This window comes from Oncorhynchus masou, chromosome 10 (genome assembly GCF_036934945.1).
Source record: "Oncorhynchus masou masou isolate Uvic2021 chromosome 10, UVic_Omas_1.1, whole genome shotgun sequence".
Classification (NCBI taxonomy): domain Eukaryota; kingdom Metazoa; phylum Chordata; class Actinopteri; order Salmoniformes; family Salmonidae; genus Oncorhynchus; species Oncorhynchus masou.
In genome coordinates, this window is record NC_088221.1 from 44,773,835 (window position 1) to 44,791,440 (window position 17,606).

The 17,606-nt window shown below is 43.6% G+C and overlaps 1 protein-coding gene across 1 annotated transcript in view; it reads left to right on the plus strand.

Annotated features, from left to right (window-relative positions):
• The window catches only part of LOC135547670 (glypican-6-like), a 172,676-nt gene that overhangs the window by 129,788 nt on the left and 25,282 nt on the right, over window positions 1–17,606 (plus strand). Inside the window, exons 5-6 of the mRNA XM_064976866.1 lie at window positions 1,944–2,074; window positions 3,398–3,544. Coding sequence (XP_064832938.1) covers window positions 1,944–2,074; window positions 3,398–3,544 — 278 coding nt within the window. The remainder of the gene's footprint in view (window positions 1–1,943; window positions 2,075–3,397; window positions 3,545–17,606) is intronic.

Consider the following 17,606-nt stretch of genomic DNA (forward strand, 5'->3'; position numbering starts at 1 on the left):
CAGACTTTGTGTATGGCTTTGTTTGGGTGAGTGGTTTACTCATGTCAGCGTTGTGAACAGACTGTCCCATGGTGGCGGTGGGGTTATGGTACGGGCAGGAATAAGCTATGGACAATGAACACAATTTTATTTTATCAATGTAAATTTCAATGCACAGAGACACCTTGACGAGATCCTGAGGCCCATTTGTCCGCTGCCATCACCTCATGTTTCAAAATAATCATGCACGGACCCATGTCACAAGGATCTGTACACAATTCCTGGAAAATGTCCCAGTTCTTCCATGGCCTGCATATTCACCAGACATGTCACCCATTCAGCAAGTTTGGGATGTTTTGGATCAATGTGTATGACAGAGTGTTCCAGTTCCCGCCAATATCCAGCAACTTCTCACAGACATTGAAGTGGAGTGGGACAACATTCCACAGGCCACAATCAACTCTATTTCATTTGCATGAGGCAAAAAGTGGTCACACCAGATACTGACTGGTTTTCTGATTCACATCCCTACATTCATTTTAAGGTATATGCGACCAGCAGATGCATATCTGTATTCCCATTCACGCGAAATCCATAGATTAGGGCCTAATTTATTTATTTAAATTGATTGATTTCCTTATATGAACAATAGCAATGTTCTATTTTCTATTTATATTTTTCAGTGTATATACTATATTCTGTATACTGTCTTCAGAAAGTATTCAACATTGGCTTAACATGTCACATAATAAGTAGTGTTTAACATGATTTTTGAATGACTACCTTCTCTCTGTACCCCACACATACAATAAAACTATTCCAAAACATGCATCCAGTTCATCTGACTTGGGAAGTAAAACTATTGCCAAAACTGAAGTATCCCTTTAATGGCTGCTCAACAATACTAACCTAAATGACAGAGTAGAAGAATAAACATTCAAAATATCCTGTTTGCAATAAGGCACTAAAGTAACATTTTATGTACTGAATACAAAGCGTTATGTTTGGGGCAAACACATCACTGAGTACCACTCTTCATATTTTGAAGCATGGTGGTGGCTTTATCATGTTATGGGTATGCTTGTCATTGGCAAAGACTAGGTTGAGATTTTTGTTGAAAAAAAAGTAAAGAACCTGGTTCAGTCTGCTTTCCAACCGAAACTGGGAAGAAAATTCATCTTTTAGCAGGATTATAAACTAAAACAGAAAGCTTACAAAGCTTACAAAGACAGCATTGAATTTTCCTGAGTGACCTAGTTTTTTACTTAAATTTGCTTAAATCTATGGAAAGACCTGAAAATGACTGTTTAGCAATGATCAACAACCAACTTGACAGAGCTTGGATAAATTAAAGAATAATATGCAAATATTGTACAATCCAGGTGTGCAAAGCTCTTAGAGAGAGAGAGACTCACAGCTGTAATCACTGCGAAAGGTGGTTCGAATATGTATTGAGTCAAGGGTGTGAATACTTACAGTACAAGTCAAAATGTTGGGTGTTTCTTTATTTTTTACTATGTTCCACATTGTAGAATAATAGTGAAGACATCAAAACTATGAAATAACACGTATGGAATCATGTTGTAACCATAAAAGTGTTAATTAAACAAATCAAAATATATTTTAGATTTTAGATTCTTCAAATTCTTTGCACACTCTTGGCATGGAAATGAGATATTTCTGTATTAGATTATAAATACATTTGCAAACATTTTGAAAAACATGTTTTCACTTTGTCATTATGGGGTATTCTGTAGGTGAGTGAGAACAAGGGCTATGAATATTTTCTGACGCCACTGTACATTTTGCTGAAGAGATACGTGAATTTACATATTGATACCATGGTGAAGCATTGAATGCAAATGGGGATAATCTGCTTTCTCTGGACACCCATACATCCTCAAACACAAAGCTTTTGGAAGGCATTGTGGCTAAAGTTCTCTCCTTCCTTTATTATGTGACAGATGCCATGTTGCTGGTGGCACAGAGGCTGGAGGGACCCTTCAACATTGAGTCTGTCATGGAGCCCATTGATGTGAAGATTTCAGAGGCCATCATGAATATGCAAGACAACAGCGTTCAGCTCTCCTACAAGGTATGTCAACCAAATTAATCAAACTGATTCACAGAAGCAAATAAAGTGTCTAGAGTCCAACAAAACACAAATTAAAAGTGTATGGCGTTACTTGTTCTGTACTCCCACATTAAGTCTGTAAGGACAGTAGGGCACAGCTGTATTCTGTCAGGTACAGTTTATATTTGAAAACCAACTGAATTGTGCTTTAGGTGAGTATTGCAAACCATTCTCATTATATCCAATTTTAGGTCTTTGTATTTGAATTACATGTTCTCCATTGGTTAGATAATCTTAGTTCAACTAACAGAAGTTAATGTGTTTCCTGTGTTTTACGGCATTTTACTTTGCCCACAAAATTGTAGTCATTGCAAGAATAAACTGAAGTGGTTGTGAGGAGATTTTTCAGTCTACACAGGCTTAAATACTTGCTCTTGTTCAAGGCTACATGTTGGATGCTTGCTCTCGTCCAAGGCTACATGTTGGATGCTTGCTCTCGTCCAAGGCTACATGTTGGATGCTTGCTCTCGTCCAAGGCTACATGTTGGATGCTTGCTCTCGTCCAAGGCTACATGTTGAATGCTTGCTCTCATCCAAGGCTACATGTTGAATGCTTGCTCTCGTCCAAGGCTACATGTTGAATGCTTGCTCTCGTCCAAGGCTACATGTTGAATGCTTGCTCTCGTCCAAGGCTACATGTTGAATGCTTGCTCTCGTCCAAGGCTACATGTTGAATGCTTGCTCTCGTCCAAGGCTACATGTTGAATGCTTGCTCTCGTCCAAGGCTACATGTTGAACGCTTGCTCTCGTCCAAGGCTACATGTTGAATGCTCGCTCTCGTCCAAGGCTACATGTTGAATGCTCGCTCTCGATCAAGGCCACATGTTGAATGCTCGCTCTCGTCCAAGGCTACATGTTGAATGCTTGCTCTCGTCCAAGGCCACATGTTGAATGCTTGCTCTTGTCCAAGGCTACATGTTGAATGCTTGCTCTCGTTCAAGGATAAATAATCCAATAGCTTTCTCATGATACAGATTTGTTTCTTTAAAGTACAATATGTGGTGAATTGCCCATAATCCTTTAAAAAGTGAACTCTGTGATATTTTACAAGACTGGTTATGCTCATTTGAAAAACCTATCAGCTCTGGTTAGATCAACGTGACTTTGAGCACTGTCATGTTCGTGATGCACAAGGCCTTAGGATGCACAAGGCCTTAGGATGCACAAGGCCTTAGGATGCACAAGGCTTTATCAAAACATCTTGTTTTCCATCTTTTCCACATCCCAGGTAATTCTAGCTTCTCTCGCAGTCCAGCAGTTCGATGTCCTTCTGTGTAATTGCAGGTTTTTCAAGGCTGCGGCCAGCCAAAGCCCTCAGGAATGGGTGGCAGGTCTACCCGCGGCATTTCGGATGTGTTCAACGCCCGTTTCAGGCCCTACAGCCCAGAGGAGCGGCCCACCACTGCAGCTGGCACCAGCCTGGACAGACTGGTAAGGAGAAGCAGAGACACAGCCCACAGAGCCACTGCCTCAGAGTAAACATAATTTGTCTTTCTGTCTTGACACTGTTGATTAAAACGCCCTCCGTTCAGGCCCCTCTCTCTCTCTCTCTCTCTCTCTCTCTCTCTCTATCGATCTGTGTTTGTTAACAAATCATCAGCTTTACCCCGGTAGTGCAAAGAGAAGTGTCCAGCAACCCATGCTTTTCCCGTCTTTGTGTATCTCACAAATAAGAAAGAAAAGATTCATAGAATTTGAGAGATTGACAGAGGCAGGTGTTTGCTGTACAAGGTAAACCTTTACTTTCGATCAGATTAGCTTTGTTTTGAATCATTGAATCGTGTTCCGGTTTTTATCGCAGTGACATTAACTTGGTGTTTTGGTAAGGCTGGGCTTTAGGATCCTAAGCTCAATTTAAAGCTGACAGTCCAATTCAGGTGTGAGAAATGGATCTGCGTTTATTATTTGTACAAGTCCAGTCACTTTGTCTGCATGCAGAGGGTAATGTTGAGTCTTGTCAAATTGACCGATTTCAAAAGTCTGTCTCTATCGTGCAGTGCTATTTTTGTGGGAGAAGAAAAACCTTGAGGTTAAATGTGTTTCTCTCAATAATCCTCAAGCACTTCATTTTGAATGTATTCTAAATGTGTTTATCTATTCAATATGCGTCTGTTTGATGAATAACATTTGTAGCTGCAAGTTGAACAATATTCAACTCACGCACAGACCTTCCTTTCATTCGGTATTTCGACAGTATTTCAATTATGGACTCAATTGAATGACAACTCTATTTTGTAACACAGGAAAATAATGACTGGATTGAGAAAATGAACTTCATGACTTCATGCTAAAACCAGAATACCATTATAAGAGAATATACATTTTCTTCCATTTATTTAATTAATGAATAGTAATTATTATTTTCCTTAACTTTGTTCCTTCTCTTAACTCTTTTTGAAGGACACTGATGTCTTCGGATTAATGCATTTGGATGACATTTGTGTGTGTGTGTGAACCTCCCTCTTCCTGCTCTATTTAATTAAAGTGCTTCTCTTTCTTATTCCATGCTGCTTACCAGAGGATTGTCTGGAGTGCGATGCAACACAGTGTAAGCTTTATGAATTCTACTGTTAACGTTTATAATTTTGTCTGGGACTCTATTGTATGTTATTGTCTCCTATGCCCTACTCTCTAATGTATTGTCACTGAAAAATAAGAATTACAGAGGTCGGATCTTAACTTGTTCACTCTTTTGTCACTGAGAATTTTCCTGATTCATCTTGAAATTCAAATGATCCTTGAGTGGCTAACAATGAGCAGTTCTCTTTCTCTCCATGCGGGGGCAGTCAGGTCTTTGGGATCAGGACTTGCTATCAAAATAATGTTTTCTCTCACTCGCTCAAACGCTATAGACCTAGGTCCTATTACTGCATCGTTAAAATAGATTAAACATGAAATTCAGCCCTACACATCAACACCCGTTGTTTTATAAAGCTAAATAACACAAGATAGATATTGGTCTCCGCTAGGCTACGACATACAGGTGTCTAGTGTATCCGAAGTTTACATATGAAATGTCAAAATTGAGTTCAAATTGAGTTCAATTTTGGCCTGGGATGATCTAGTGGTTAGGACACACATATAGGCCTACCTTGTCAGCGTGGGTTTGTTTCCGGCCCACGCCCTTCTGGCACAAATAACTAAATCCTCTGACTTGATGTAGTTTCAAATATGGACTGTCCAGGGTTATTTTACCCCCGATATTGATAAGAAATGACCAGACAATTTTGAATAAAATTGTTGAAAGTGTTTATTATATTTATATTTTTGTTTAGATAAATCGCCCTTCGTCTGTTCAAAATTACTAAGTTGTTGCGATGACAATACCAACCAGAGGGCGAACATATCTTGAAAGACACGGACAAGCAGCACGCGGCCATAATATTTTAGGAAGTGGTAATTAGGTTACCAGTAATGGGTGTAATTGAGAACAGCGGTGTGGATGGATTTAACATGTATTGATGGTTTAACGAGACATCGGCTGGTGATAATAAGGATGTTGCCTTTTGAGGCAGAATTTCTAGGCGGGACATCAAAATTGGCCAATCCAATGTATCCTTCGCCGAGGATGGACTAAAGTTTGGCCCCTGGTCACGTTTCACTCCATTGCATTGGCTTGGCAGGAGAAAACAGTCCTGCCTAACTCGTTTTGGAGGTAAGACATTTTACCAACATCTGATGAATAGCATAGGAAATTTAGCCAGCGGTGCTCTGTTCAATCTAGGCTTGCTAGCCAGCCAAATAATGAATGCTTTCTGAGGATGAGCCTGTTTTGCTAGCTAGCTGCAAGCAGTGTCTGTTTAACGTTGCCTATCTATCGTTAACTAACTTCTCTTGCCACTTTTCATTCCCCAATCGTTACTAAACAAAATTAGAGCCTAAGTTATTCTACACTTACAACTTGACCAAGCTTAGAAATATGCAAAACTGTAATAAAAACGATTGTACTTTAATGAAGGTAGTTGTGGCTTCAGCAACTTGAACCAGCATAGAAATTTGAGCAGTGTGGTTAATTCCTCCCCCCTTAGGTGTTAGTGAAACTGGAACAACAACCTGTAAACTCCTGTCCTGTCTTTCAAAAAGAACCCTGTGGCTGTCATGATTAAATTTGCCCTCATGTACTGAACAAACTAATGAATGTTGGACGTTAATCTCCGTGAGATGTCCCTCACTCGGGAATGACCTATTTGTACAATTGATTGTGTTTTAAAACCTCTTGAAACTCCCCATCCCGGATCCGGGATTGTGACTAAGCCTCAGGCTCATTAGCATAACGCAACGTTAACGATTTCTGAAAATCGCAAATAAAATTAAAATAATGCGTTTGCTCTCAAGCTTAGCCTTTTCTTAACAACACTGTCATCTCAGATTTTCAAAATATGCTTTTGAACCATAGAAATTGACTAATTTGTGTAAGAGTATGCTAAGCTAGCATAGCATTTTGTGTAGCATGTAGCACGCAACATTTTCACAAAAGCCAGATAACCAAATAAATAAAATCATTTACCTTTGAAGAGCTTCTGATGTTTTCAATGAGGAGACTCCCAGCCACATACCAGATGCGCAGTGTTTCCTGAAAGCGTCTGTGTGTAGGAGAAATCTCCGACACTACCGAAACAACCGAAAATGCAGTCACCTACAACGTGAAACCTTTTTCCGGATTAACTACATAATATCGACCGAAACATGGCAAACGTTGTTTGGAATCAATCCTCAAGGTGTTTTTTCACATATCTCTTCATTGACATGCAGTTCGTGGAAGCTTGCTTCTCTCTCTGTGCCCCATGGAAAAATACTGGCAGGTGACTTTTGCGCACCAATTTCGGCGCAGGACACCGGGCGGACACGTGGTAAATGTGGTCTCTTATGGTCAATCTTCCAATGATCTGCCTACAAATACGTCACAATGCTGCAGACACCTTGGGGAAACGACAGAAAGGGCAGACTCATTCCTCTTGCGTTCACAGCCATATAAGGAGATCATGAAAGACAGAGCCTCAAAAATCCTTGTCATTTCCTGGATGCCAAGTCATCTTGGTTTTGCCTGAAGCTCACGTTAAAGGGCACGCACAGAGAAGATATTTGTATTTCTGGACACGTCAGAGTGTTTTCTTTCGAACAGTAGCAATTATATGCATAGTCGAGCATCTTTTTGTGACAAAATATCTTGTTTAAAACGGGAACGTTTTTCTTCCAAAAATGAAATAGCGCCACCATAGGTGTAAGAGGTTAAGGACTAATGCACAGATATAGGAATAAACAATACAAATGTTAGCATTTATTCAAAGTGTTGATGTCTCCACAAGTTTCTGGTTCATCACTTTTCAATATTAGTTATCAACAAATATAAACCCATTTTTATCTTGAGTATTGGTGTCATTTAATATTACATGTACATATATTATCTTCACAGTGAAACACCACTATTCTGGCTATTAATCATTCTTAAAAAGTCAGTAAAATAGGTTATTTTCAAAAAATCGTAGCCTGTATGATGTCATGCATACAAGCTTACCTGTCATGTCCACACCGATGGAGCCAAGCAATATGTGAGAGGAGGACCCTATGCCGTAGTATAATTATTCTGATCTGTGTCGACTTCACTAACATGTACTGAGGAGATCGATTTGGTTGCTTGTTTAATTCGTGTCAGATATTTCCATTTTGGGATTTAATTTTAATTTTACCTTTATTTAACCAGGCAAGTCAGTTAAGAACAAATTCTTATTTTCAATGACGGCCTGGGAACAGTGGGTTAACTGCCTGTTCAGGGGCAGAACGACAGATTTGTACCTTGTCAGCTCGGGGGTTTGAACTCGCAACCTTCGCAAACCACCGGGATAGTTGTTCAGTGAATTGCTAGTTGCCCACGCTGCTATAGTGATGTTAAATATTAAATATTCATTGAAATCCTCCTGCTGCAGGAATCTTATTATCCTCCTTCGACGTGATGGATCAAATTTAAGTTCCGACATCTGTACAGACGAGATAGGGTTGTGTATTGCCTGGCAACTACTGTTGTAAACAAGCACAGTGACATCTAAAGCCCCAACGGTATACCATATATACACTGCTCAAAAAAATAAAGGGAACAGTTAAACAACACAATGTAACTCCAAGTCAATCACACTACTGTGAAATCAAACGGTCCACTTAGGAAGCAACACTGATTGACAATAAATTTCACATGCTGTTGTGCAAATGGAATAGACAACAGGTGGAAATTATAGGCAATTAGCAAGACACCCCCAATAAAGGAGTGTTTCTGCAGGTCAAAAATAAATAAGCCAAATATAAATTACATACTTTAAAAAGCTTTATAAAATTAAATATCTCCAATTATTTTTTATCAACATTTCAATTTAAAAGAAAAAAGGGAGAGAATCCTTTTTCATAATAAATAATTAAAGCGATAGCACACGTTTAGCCAGACTACTTCTCAGTTCCTATGCTTCCTGGCTGATATTTTGGTCACTTTTTAATGCTGCCGGTGCTTTCACTCTAGTGGTAGCATGAGACGGAGTCTACAACCCACACAAGTGGCTCAGGTAGTGCAGCTCATACAGGATGGGACATCAATGCGAGCTGTGGCAAGAAGGTTTGCTGTGTCTGTCAGCGTAGTGTCCAGAGCATGGAGGCGCTACCAGGAGACAGGCCAGTACATCAGGAGACGTGGAGTAGGCCATAGGAGGGCAACAACCCAGCAGCAGGACCGCTACCTCTGCCTTTGTGCAAGGAGGAGCAGGAGGAGCCCTGCCAGAGCCCTGCAAAATGACCTCCAGCAGGCCACAAATGTGCATGTGTCTGCTCAAACGGTCAGAAACAGACTCCATGAGGGTGGTATGAGGGCCTGACATCCACAAGTGGGGGTTGTGCTTACAGCCCAACACCGTGCAGGACGTTTGGCATTTGCCAGAGAACACCAAGATTGGCAAATTCGCCACTGGCGCTCTGTGCTCTTCACAGATGAAAGCAGGTTCACACTGAGCACATGTGACAGACGTGACAGAGTCTGGAGACGCCGTGGAGAACGTTCTGCTGCCTGCAACATCCTCCAGCATGACCGGTTTGGCGGTGGGTCAGTCATGGTGTGGGGTGGCATTTCTTTGGGGGGCCGCACAGCCCTCCATGTGCTTGCCAGAGGTAGCCTGACTGCCATTAGGTACCGAGGTGAGATCCTCAGACCCTTGTGAGACCATATGCTGGTGCGGTTGGCTCTGGGTTCCTCCTAATGCAAGACAATGCTAGACCTCATGTGGCTGGAGTGTGTCAGTAGTTTCCTGAATCTGAATCCAATTGAGCACATCTGGGACATCATGTCTCGCTCCATCCACCAACGCCACATTGCACCACAGATTGTCCAGGAGTTGGCGGATTCTTTAGTCCAGGTCTGGGAAGAGATCCCTCAGGAGACCATCCGCCACCTCATCAGGAGCATGCCCAGGCGTTGTAGGGAGGTCATACAGGCACGTTGAGGCCACACACACTACTGAGCCTCATTTTGACTTGTTTTAAGGACATTACATCAAAGTTGGATCAGCCTGTAGTGTGGTTTTCCACTGTAATTTTGAGTGTGACTCCAAATCCAGACCTCCATTAGTTGATACATTTGATTTCCATTGATAATTTTTGTGTGATTTTGTTGTCAGCACATTCAACTATGTAAAGAAAAAAGTATTTCATAAGAATATTTCATTCATTCAGATCTAGGATGTGTTATTTTAGTGTTCCCTTTATTTTTTGAGCAGTGTATATATCTCAGCGACTGTCTCAGAAGCTACGCCCATAAGAGTAGTCTTTTAAGTAACATGCTTTATGTTATTGCAGAGTGGTCTGCGTTTGATTACAAAGCATTGCATTTTTGGAGCTGTTGAGACCTTAGTCAGGGCTAGATAGTAGTCAGGTGTACCAGCAGGACCGGTGCTGTAGATAGTAGTCAGGTGTACCAGCAGGACCGGTGCTGTAGATAGTAGTCAGGTGTACCAGCAGGACCGGTGCTGTAGATAGTTGTCAGGTGTACCAGCAGGACCGGTGCTGTAGATAGTTGTCAGGTGTACCACCAGGACCGGTGCTGTAGATAGTTGTCAGGTGTACCAGCAGGACCGGTGCTGTAGATAGTTGTCAGGTGTACCAGCAGGACCGGTGCTGTAGGTAGTAGTCAGGTGTACCACCAGGACCGGTGCTGTAGGTAGTTGTCAGGTGTACCACCAGGACCGGTGCTGTAGGTAGTTGTCAGGTGTACCACCAGGACCTGTGCTGTAGATAGTTGTCAGGTGTACCACCAGGACCGGTGCTGTAATGAGTAGTCGGGTGTACCACCGGGGGTGGCGCCGGTGGCAGTCGTCATCTGGGTGGCTGCTCAAATGGCAGACAGACTGAAATGAGGCCTCCAGACTGCCTCATGAATAACTGGGCATTTAGCCAGCTTGGAGATTCCCTTTAGATGTTGAGGTGAGTGACAGAGGCTGATTATGAACATGTGAGGGATAGACAAGGACACCTGATGAGGGTATCCGTTATGAGCATCCATGTGCACTGTAGTCAGGGGGTGTCTAGTTCTCTGCTGTGCTGATTGGTTCATAGATCTTACCGGCTCCCATAAAAAGTTTGAGTTACTACAGTACTGTAGCTTTCCATAGTCAGACGTCCTCTCAGTTTCATGATGCCATAGAGTTCATTCAATAATAATGCAAGGAGCTGTTGTGGTGTGGGCGAGAGCCAGAATGTTAAACAGACACACTGGTATGCTTTTCTTTATGCAAAGCCCGTCATTAGCATGAAATGTGAAGCTGGACGTTGTCTTAAAATAATCACACTGCCCACAGAGAAATGAATTTCTGCTAAAGAACCTATTTCTGAATACAAAATGCATTTTGTATGTCAGAATGTATTTTCATTGATGTATGAGTTATAGAGGGTATTAAAGCAGAGTAAAATAAAACCTGTAAGGATATAGTGCAGACATATGGTAATGTAATTGCATCATTCTGTCGCCCTTTCCTGTAGTCAAATTACCTCGTGGCCTCATCGGTGGAATGTTATTCATATTTTTTCATAATTTCATAATGTATGAACATTATTTCAAATGTATCAAAAAAAGAATATGCCGAAAATCCAGTGTGTCTCTGTCAAACAGTTGTGTTATATTTCAGTCTTCTATGATGTATATAAAGTGTAATCTTGGGATGCAAACTCAACATGTAGTACATTTAATCTCTTTATATGACATGGTACAGGTGTCTTGTTTTTTAATGCCCATAACCATGTGTGTGAGGTGGATGCTTTTGTCTCAAAGTAGATTTGTTTAAGACTACCAAGAAACACTCTGTGTGACCCATATTTAGCCCACCTCAGTAAAGGGTTAACTTTAACAATCAATGATCAGACTACAAAAATATTAATCCAGAAGTGGGCGTGATAAATGTGATAGAGGAGGCAATACTGTAGGTTGCTGCAGTTTGGATTAGGCTTGGGGTTGTGGGGGTGTCTGCTCATCCAGAAGCAGCCCACCTCCAGCTGCCAGGTAGCAGTCCACCTCCAGCTGCCAGATAGCAGCCCACCTCCAGCTGCCAGATAGCAGTCCACCTCCAGCTGCCAGATAGCAACCCACCTCCAGCTGCCAGGTAGCAGCCCACCTCCAGCTGCCAGGTAGCAGTCCACCTCCAGCTGCCAGATAGCAGCCCACCTCCAGCTGCCAAGTAGCAGTCCACCTCCAGCTGCCAGATAGCAGTCCACCTCCAGCTGCCAGGTAGCAGTCCAGCTGCCAGGCAGCAACCCACCTCCAGCTGCCAAGTAGCAGTCCACCTCCAGCTGCCAGATAGCAGCCCACCTCCAGCTGCCAGGTAGCAGTCCACCTCCAGCTGCCAGGTAGCAACCCACCTCCAGCTGCCAGGTAGCAGCCCACCTCCAGCTGCCAGATAGCAGCCCACCTACAGCTGCCAAGTAGCAGTCCACCTCCAGCTGCCAGATAGCAGTCCACCTCCAGCTGCCAGGTAGCAGCCCACCTCCAGCTGCCAGGTAGCAGTCCACCTCCAGCTGCCAGATAGCAGCCCACCTCCAGCTGCCAAGTAGCAGTCCACCTCCAGCTGCCAGATAGCAGTCCACCTCCAGCTGCCAGGTAGCAGTCCAGCTGCCAGGCAGCAACCCACCTCCAGCTGCCAAGTAGCAGTCCACCTCCAGCTGCCAGATAGCAGTCCACCTCCAGCTGCCAGGTAGCAGTCCACCTCCAGCTGCCAGATAGCAGCCCACCTCCAGCTGCCAAGTAGCAGTCCACCTCCAGCTGCCAGGTAGCAGTCCACCTCCAGCTGCCAGGTAGCAGTCCACCTCCAGCTGCCAGGTAGCAGTCCACCTCCAGCTGCCAGATAGCAGTCCACCTCCAGCTGCCAGGTAGCAGTCCACCTCCAGCTGCCAGGCAGCAACCCACCTACAGCTGCCAGATAGCAGTCCACCTACAACTGCCAAGTAGCAGCTCACCTCCAGCTGCCAAGTAGCAGCCCACCTACAGCTGCCAGGTAGCAGCTCACCTCCAGCTGCCAGGTAGCAGCTCACCTCCAGCTGCCAGGTAGCAGCTCACCTCCAGCTGCCAAGTAGAAGCCCACCTACAGCTGCCAGGTAGCATCCAGTTATTAACTAGGATCCTGTGGCTTCTCCTACTGTAGCTGCAGTCTCCCACAGATACAGCAGTTATCACTGCTCTTGTCTGTTTATTCATCATCAGAGCTGTCTGGGTTCACTGTGGGAGGCCTCCTCCACAGTCACACCGCTCACCGTCCTCCTTTAACCTCTCAATCATCATCATTATCAGTTACACTCTCGGTGATATTGCATGTATGAAAAGCTAAGGTGTCCTTTGATTCAGAGTTAGTGTCTGACTTCATCGCTGAATTAGCCAACCAAAAGATGGGAGCCGAGCCTGGGATGGCTGGGACATCGGAAGTGTCTCTGTCTGTGTGTCGTCGTCTGGCTGCGTTGCAGTGTTTATGTGGGAGCCCTGAGGAGCCAGCATACCTCCAGGCTCCAGCTCCATGAGTAATGACTGCTTAATTGCCTGACATCCTGTCACCATCCGCCATCACAGTCCTGAGAGAGGAATGGGTATTTTGGATGTCCAAAGGGAGATGAAGACACTACAGAGTGTCAGGCTGAGAGGGCCTTCAATGGCTCATGTTTGATGATATGGCGGCCCTTTATTGTACCATTTAGTATACGTTAAGGTCTAGTTTTATTCAGTGTCTTCTCCTGCCGCGTTCTACTCTGGACTGCATGGATACACAACCTGTTTACTGCATGGATACGCAACCGGTTTACTGCATGGATACGCAACCGGTTTACTGCATGGATACGCAACCGGTTTACTGCATGGATACGCAACCAGGTTTACTGCATGGATCACCATCCGCCATCACAGTCCTGAGAGAGGAATGGTTTATGCATGGATGAAGACAACAGGTTTACTGCATGGATGTTTGATGATACCGGTTTACTGCATGGATACGTCTAGTTTTATTCAGTGTCTTCTCCTGCCGGTTTCTACTCTGGACTGCATGGATACACAACCTGTTTACTGCATGGATACGCAACCGGTTTACTGCATGGATACGCAACCGGTTTACTGCATGGATACGCAACCGGTTTACTGCATGGATACGCAACCGGTTTACTGCATGGATACGCAACCGGTTTACTGCATGGATACGCAACCGGTTTACTGCATGGATACGCAACCGGTTTACTGCATGGATACGCAACCGGTTTACTGCATGGATACGCAACCGGTTTACTGCATGGATACGCAACCGGTTTACTGCATGGATACGCAACCGGTTTACTGCATGGATACGCAACCTGTTTACTTGATTTATCAGGATTTGATGGGAAATGTATTCCAATATAATTTTTCAATCACAGGAAAAAGCAGGAAGCAAAGTTACATGATTGAATTATAAAATAATGTTTTGTTGCTATTTACAACCATTCAGTTAGAAATGTATGCACGTAAAAACCTTTTTAATTTAGGTATTGCTCCAGTCTCTGCATAATTTGGTGCACAACTGAATGTGGATGTCGCAACAGGTTGATAAACCCCGTTAAATTATTTCTGTGCAATTATACTCTTGGCTTCAGATTTCTATAACTCGATAGGGTGATGTCCATTTCCATGTTCTTGCAAATCTGTGTGCTCTCCATCGCCAGTACATTTATGTGGATGTAAATTAATTGTGCCTGACTCATTGATTGCTTTTTGGGAGACTAAAGTCCTCTAGCTGTGCATGGATGTGGCGCCTCATGTGCAGTAAAAGAAATTGGATAGCTTCAGATCAGTGCCATAGACTGTAGTGTGGTATCTATCTTCATTAGCTAGATGAGCATCATCTTGGAACACAACAACAGTCTGATGCAGCTGAATCTTATATTCTGCCCTCTGAGCTGAAGTTTTGCTTCTTCTTAGTGTTTTATATGCTACCTGTTATACCGATAATATTTAATTACTTATATTTACCCATTTCTCTCTGAAGCATAGTAGATTTAGGTCTCTCGTAGAATTGGAACTCATAGAATTAAGTCTCTCATTCATTTGAAACAACTATACATATCCTGTGTTATTTGCAGCCAATGCGCATTGGAACACATGTGAAATGCCAGTGGGGTGGCCTGGGTTATACCACTGGCAGGAAGCCTTCATCCTCTCCTTCTCCAAAGACTTGACCCATACAGAAACCATCTGCAGTCCAGAACCACTTAGACACTGAAACATTCTTGTTTTGGATACGGCTTAGTGGAACTAAGTTGGCCAGTCCACATATCCAGTGGTTGTATTTGTCCACTCTAGCCTAAGCCATGCTATTATGTAGATTCCACAGATTCTAACATAATTGTTAGTTTTTACCGAAACCACATGAAAATAAACAGTGTAAAAATGGATAGTCCTATTATTTGACAGTGTATTTAGGAATCTCTGAACGGAGGGCGGTACTCAAGCATACAAATGTAATGGTTGAAAAATGGTAGCCTGACAAATACCAGCAATCTTGGATAACCACCCGAGACTGCATTCAGAATATTGCGAATCACAATGGGTTTGACACAAGTGGTTTAGTGTTTTCTTCAGGCCTTTAGAGCCACTTGTATGCTAAATAATTTGCCAGGCCGTTTCCAGGGAAATTAGGATGAACAAACAGGTGACTAGTTAGCAAATGTTTCAATCGCCGTGGTCATATCGCCGTGGTCATATCGCCGTGGTCATATCGCCGTGGTTCTATCAGTGTGGTTCTATCAGCGTGGTTCTATTGCCATAGTTCTATCACAGGATGAGATGAGGAGATGGGGGATACTAGTCTTTTGTCTCTCATTGTAGAATTCAGAATTCAAATAGTCAAATGTATACACATTCTATAATACTCTATAATAGTTTATAATATAATATAATTTCCTCTACAACATAGTTGTGGTGTTTTCTTGTATTTTATTTATTGAATTAGCTATCCACTAATGGATGATATCGTGAAACGAGGAGAGGGTATGAGCTGTGTGCCAAACAGAAGAAAGATGCACTCTCAGAGCTGTGTCTAGTGACAGAGGGAAGAAAGCTATTTCTATTCCCAAACATGTCAGGATGCCACTCTGCTTGGAGATGTGAACAGCTGAACAGCCATGGCAGGATGCCACTCTGCTCAGAGACGTGAACAGCCATGGCGCCACACCACACGTGAACAGTTACGTTCTCATAGGAGAGTTACCAAATAACACATTCCCTCCCATCTCCAGACAAACATACACACCACCCACCTACCACAAACACAAGTTGGCCGACCCCGGCCAAACCCTGACCCGGACAACTCTGGGTTGATTGTGCGCCGCCCTATGGGCCTCCCAATCACAGCTGGTTGTGATACAGCCTGGAATTGAACCAGGGTCTGTAGTGACGCCTCTAGCACTGCAATGCAGAGCCTTAGACCGCTGTGCCACTCAGGGGGCCCTGAATTGGACAGTACCAATAACCTCTGCACATAGCTTGAAACTAACTGCATGTAATTTGAAAAATAAATATGGCTATTAATACGCAGATATTTAATGTCATACTTGGCGGAACAGTGCTATAATCATCCAGGGATTTGGCATGAGTCATTTTGGTGCGTCTTCACATCAAGTTCCTCCTGGTCTCCTGATAGCCGGATCTCCATCTGTGGATCATTCCTTCATCTTAACTAATGGCCTGGGGGGGGGGGGGACGGTGGGCCCGGCCGGGGGAGGGACGGCCTGGGGGGAGAGGGACGGCCTGGGGGGACGGCCTGGGGGGGGGTGGGCCCGGCCGGGGGAGGGACGGCCTGGGGGGGGACGGCCTGGGGGGGGTGGGCGGCCGGGGGGGGACGGCCTGGGGGGGGCCCGGCCGGGGGGGGGACGGCCCGGCCGGGGGGGAGAGGGACGGCCCGGGGGGGGGACGGCCCGTGATTGCTCTGAGTTTCCCTTTAATCATCTCCTCTCGCTTAACTACTTCTCCAGTCCTAGCCTAGGGCAAATCTCTACCACAAACTTACAACCATTTCATCAATATTCTGTCATTTTACCTCCCCAAGGGATCCCTGTTTGATAAATGGAGTGCACCATGATAAAGTGTATTGCCTAACTGCCTAGTTGCTCAGGGACTGAGCCCGGGGTATTCGGCAGGATATGTAAAATGGGGCTACTCTGAATACGGCATGCTGGGTCAATTTGACTGTGGGTAAAATAGCTGCGATAACAGCAACTAATTGAAAGAAGTCACTTGGTTGTTGGTTCCTGTTCACCCCCTTTGTTAATACACTCCCACTGGAACCTGCAAGCAAGAGGGATGAACAACGTTTGTACTTTACACAGAGTGGACAGAGCAACGTTTACTGCACAGTGACGTACTGTATGATAATACAGTAGGTTTGGTGCTATATTTTCAGAGCACAAACATACTGTATTTCTTTCATTAGTTGAACATGGTACACTATAACACACTTACTCTTCCTTGTAAATCATTGGTTTCTTCAGGCAGTATGCATTTGGTCTTGTCCTGTCCTCTCAGTGTTATTATCTATCCGTGAAGGTTTAGAGATGAGAAAGAAGCGGCCTGATTTGTCTGTGATGGCACTTGAACAAATTATCCCTCAGAGAGAGAAGCCTGATTTGTCTTTGATGGAACTTGAGCAAATGATCCCTTTGAGAGAGAAGCCATTAACAGGTAATTATGCGTCCCCTGAAACGGCACTATCACAGCTATTTCAGGATCTAGAGAAGTAACAAGATGGAAACACAGCAACATGAAATTATGTTTAAAGGATTTATCTCATGCAAGTATACTGACGTGTTGAATAGTAGAAAGAGTAAAAACTCCTCAGGGTATTTTAGAAATAAACGCCACAATTCAATGTATATTTGGAAATGTAATCAAAACAGCAGTTTATTGTCACCATGAATAACACCTGACACCAGTCATAACTGTACTGTTTGTTTCTTCTACTGTAATTGA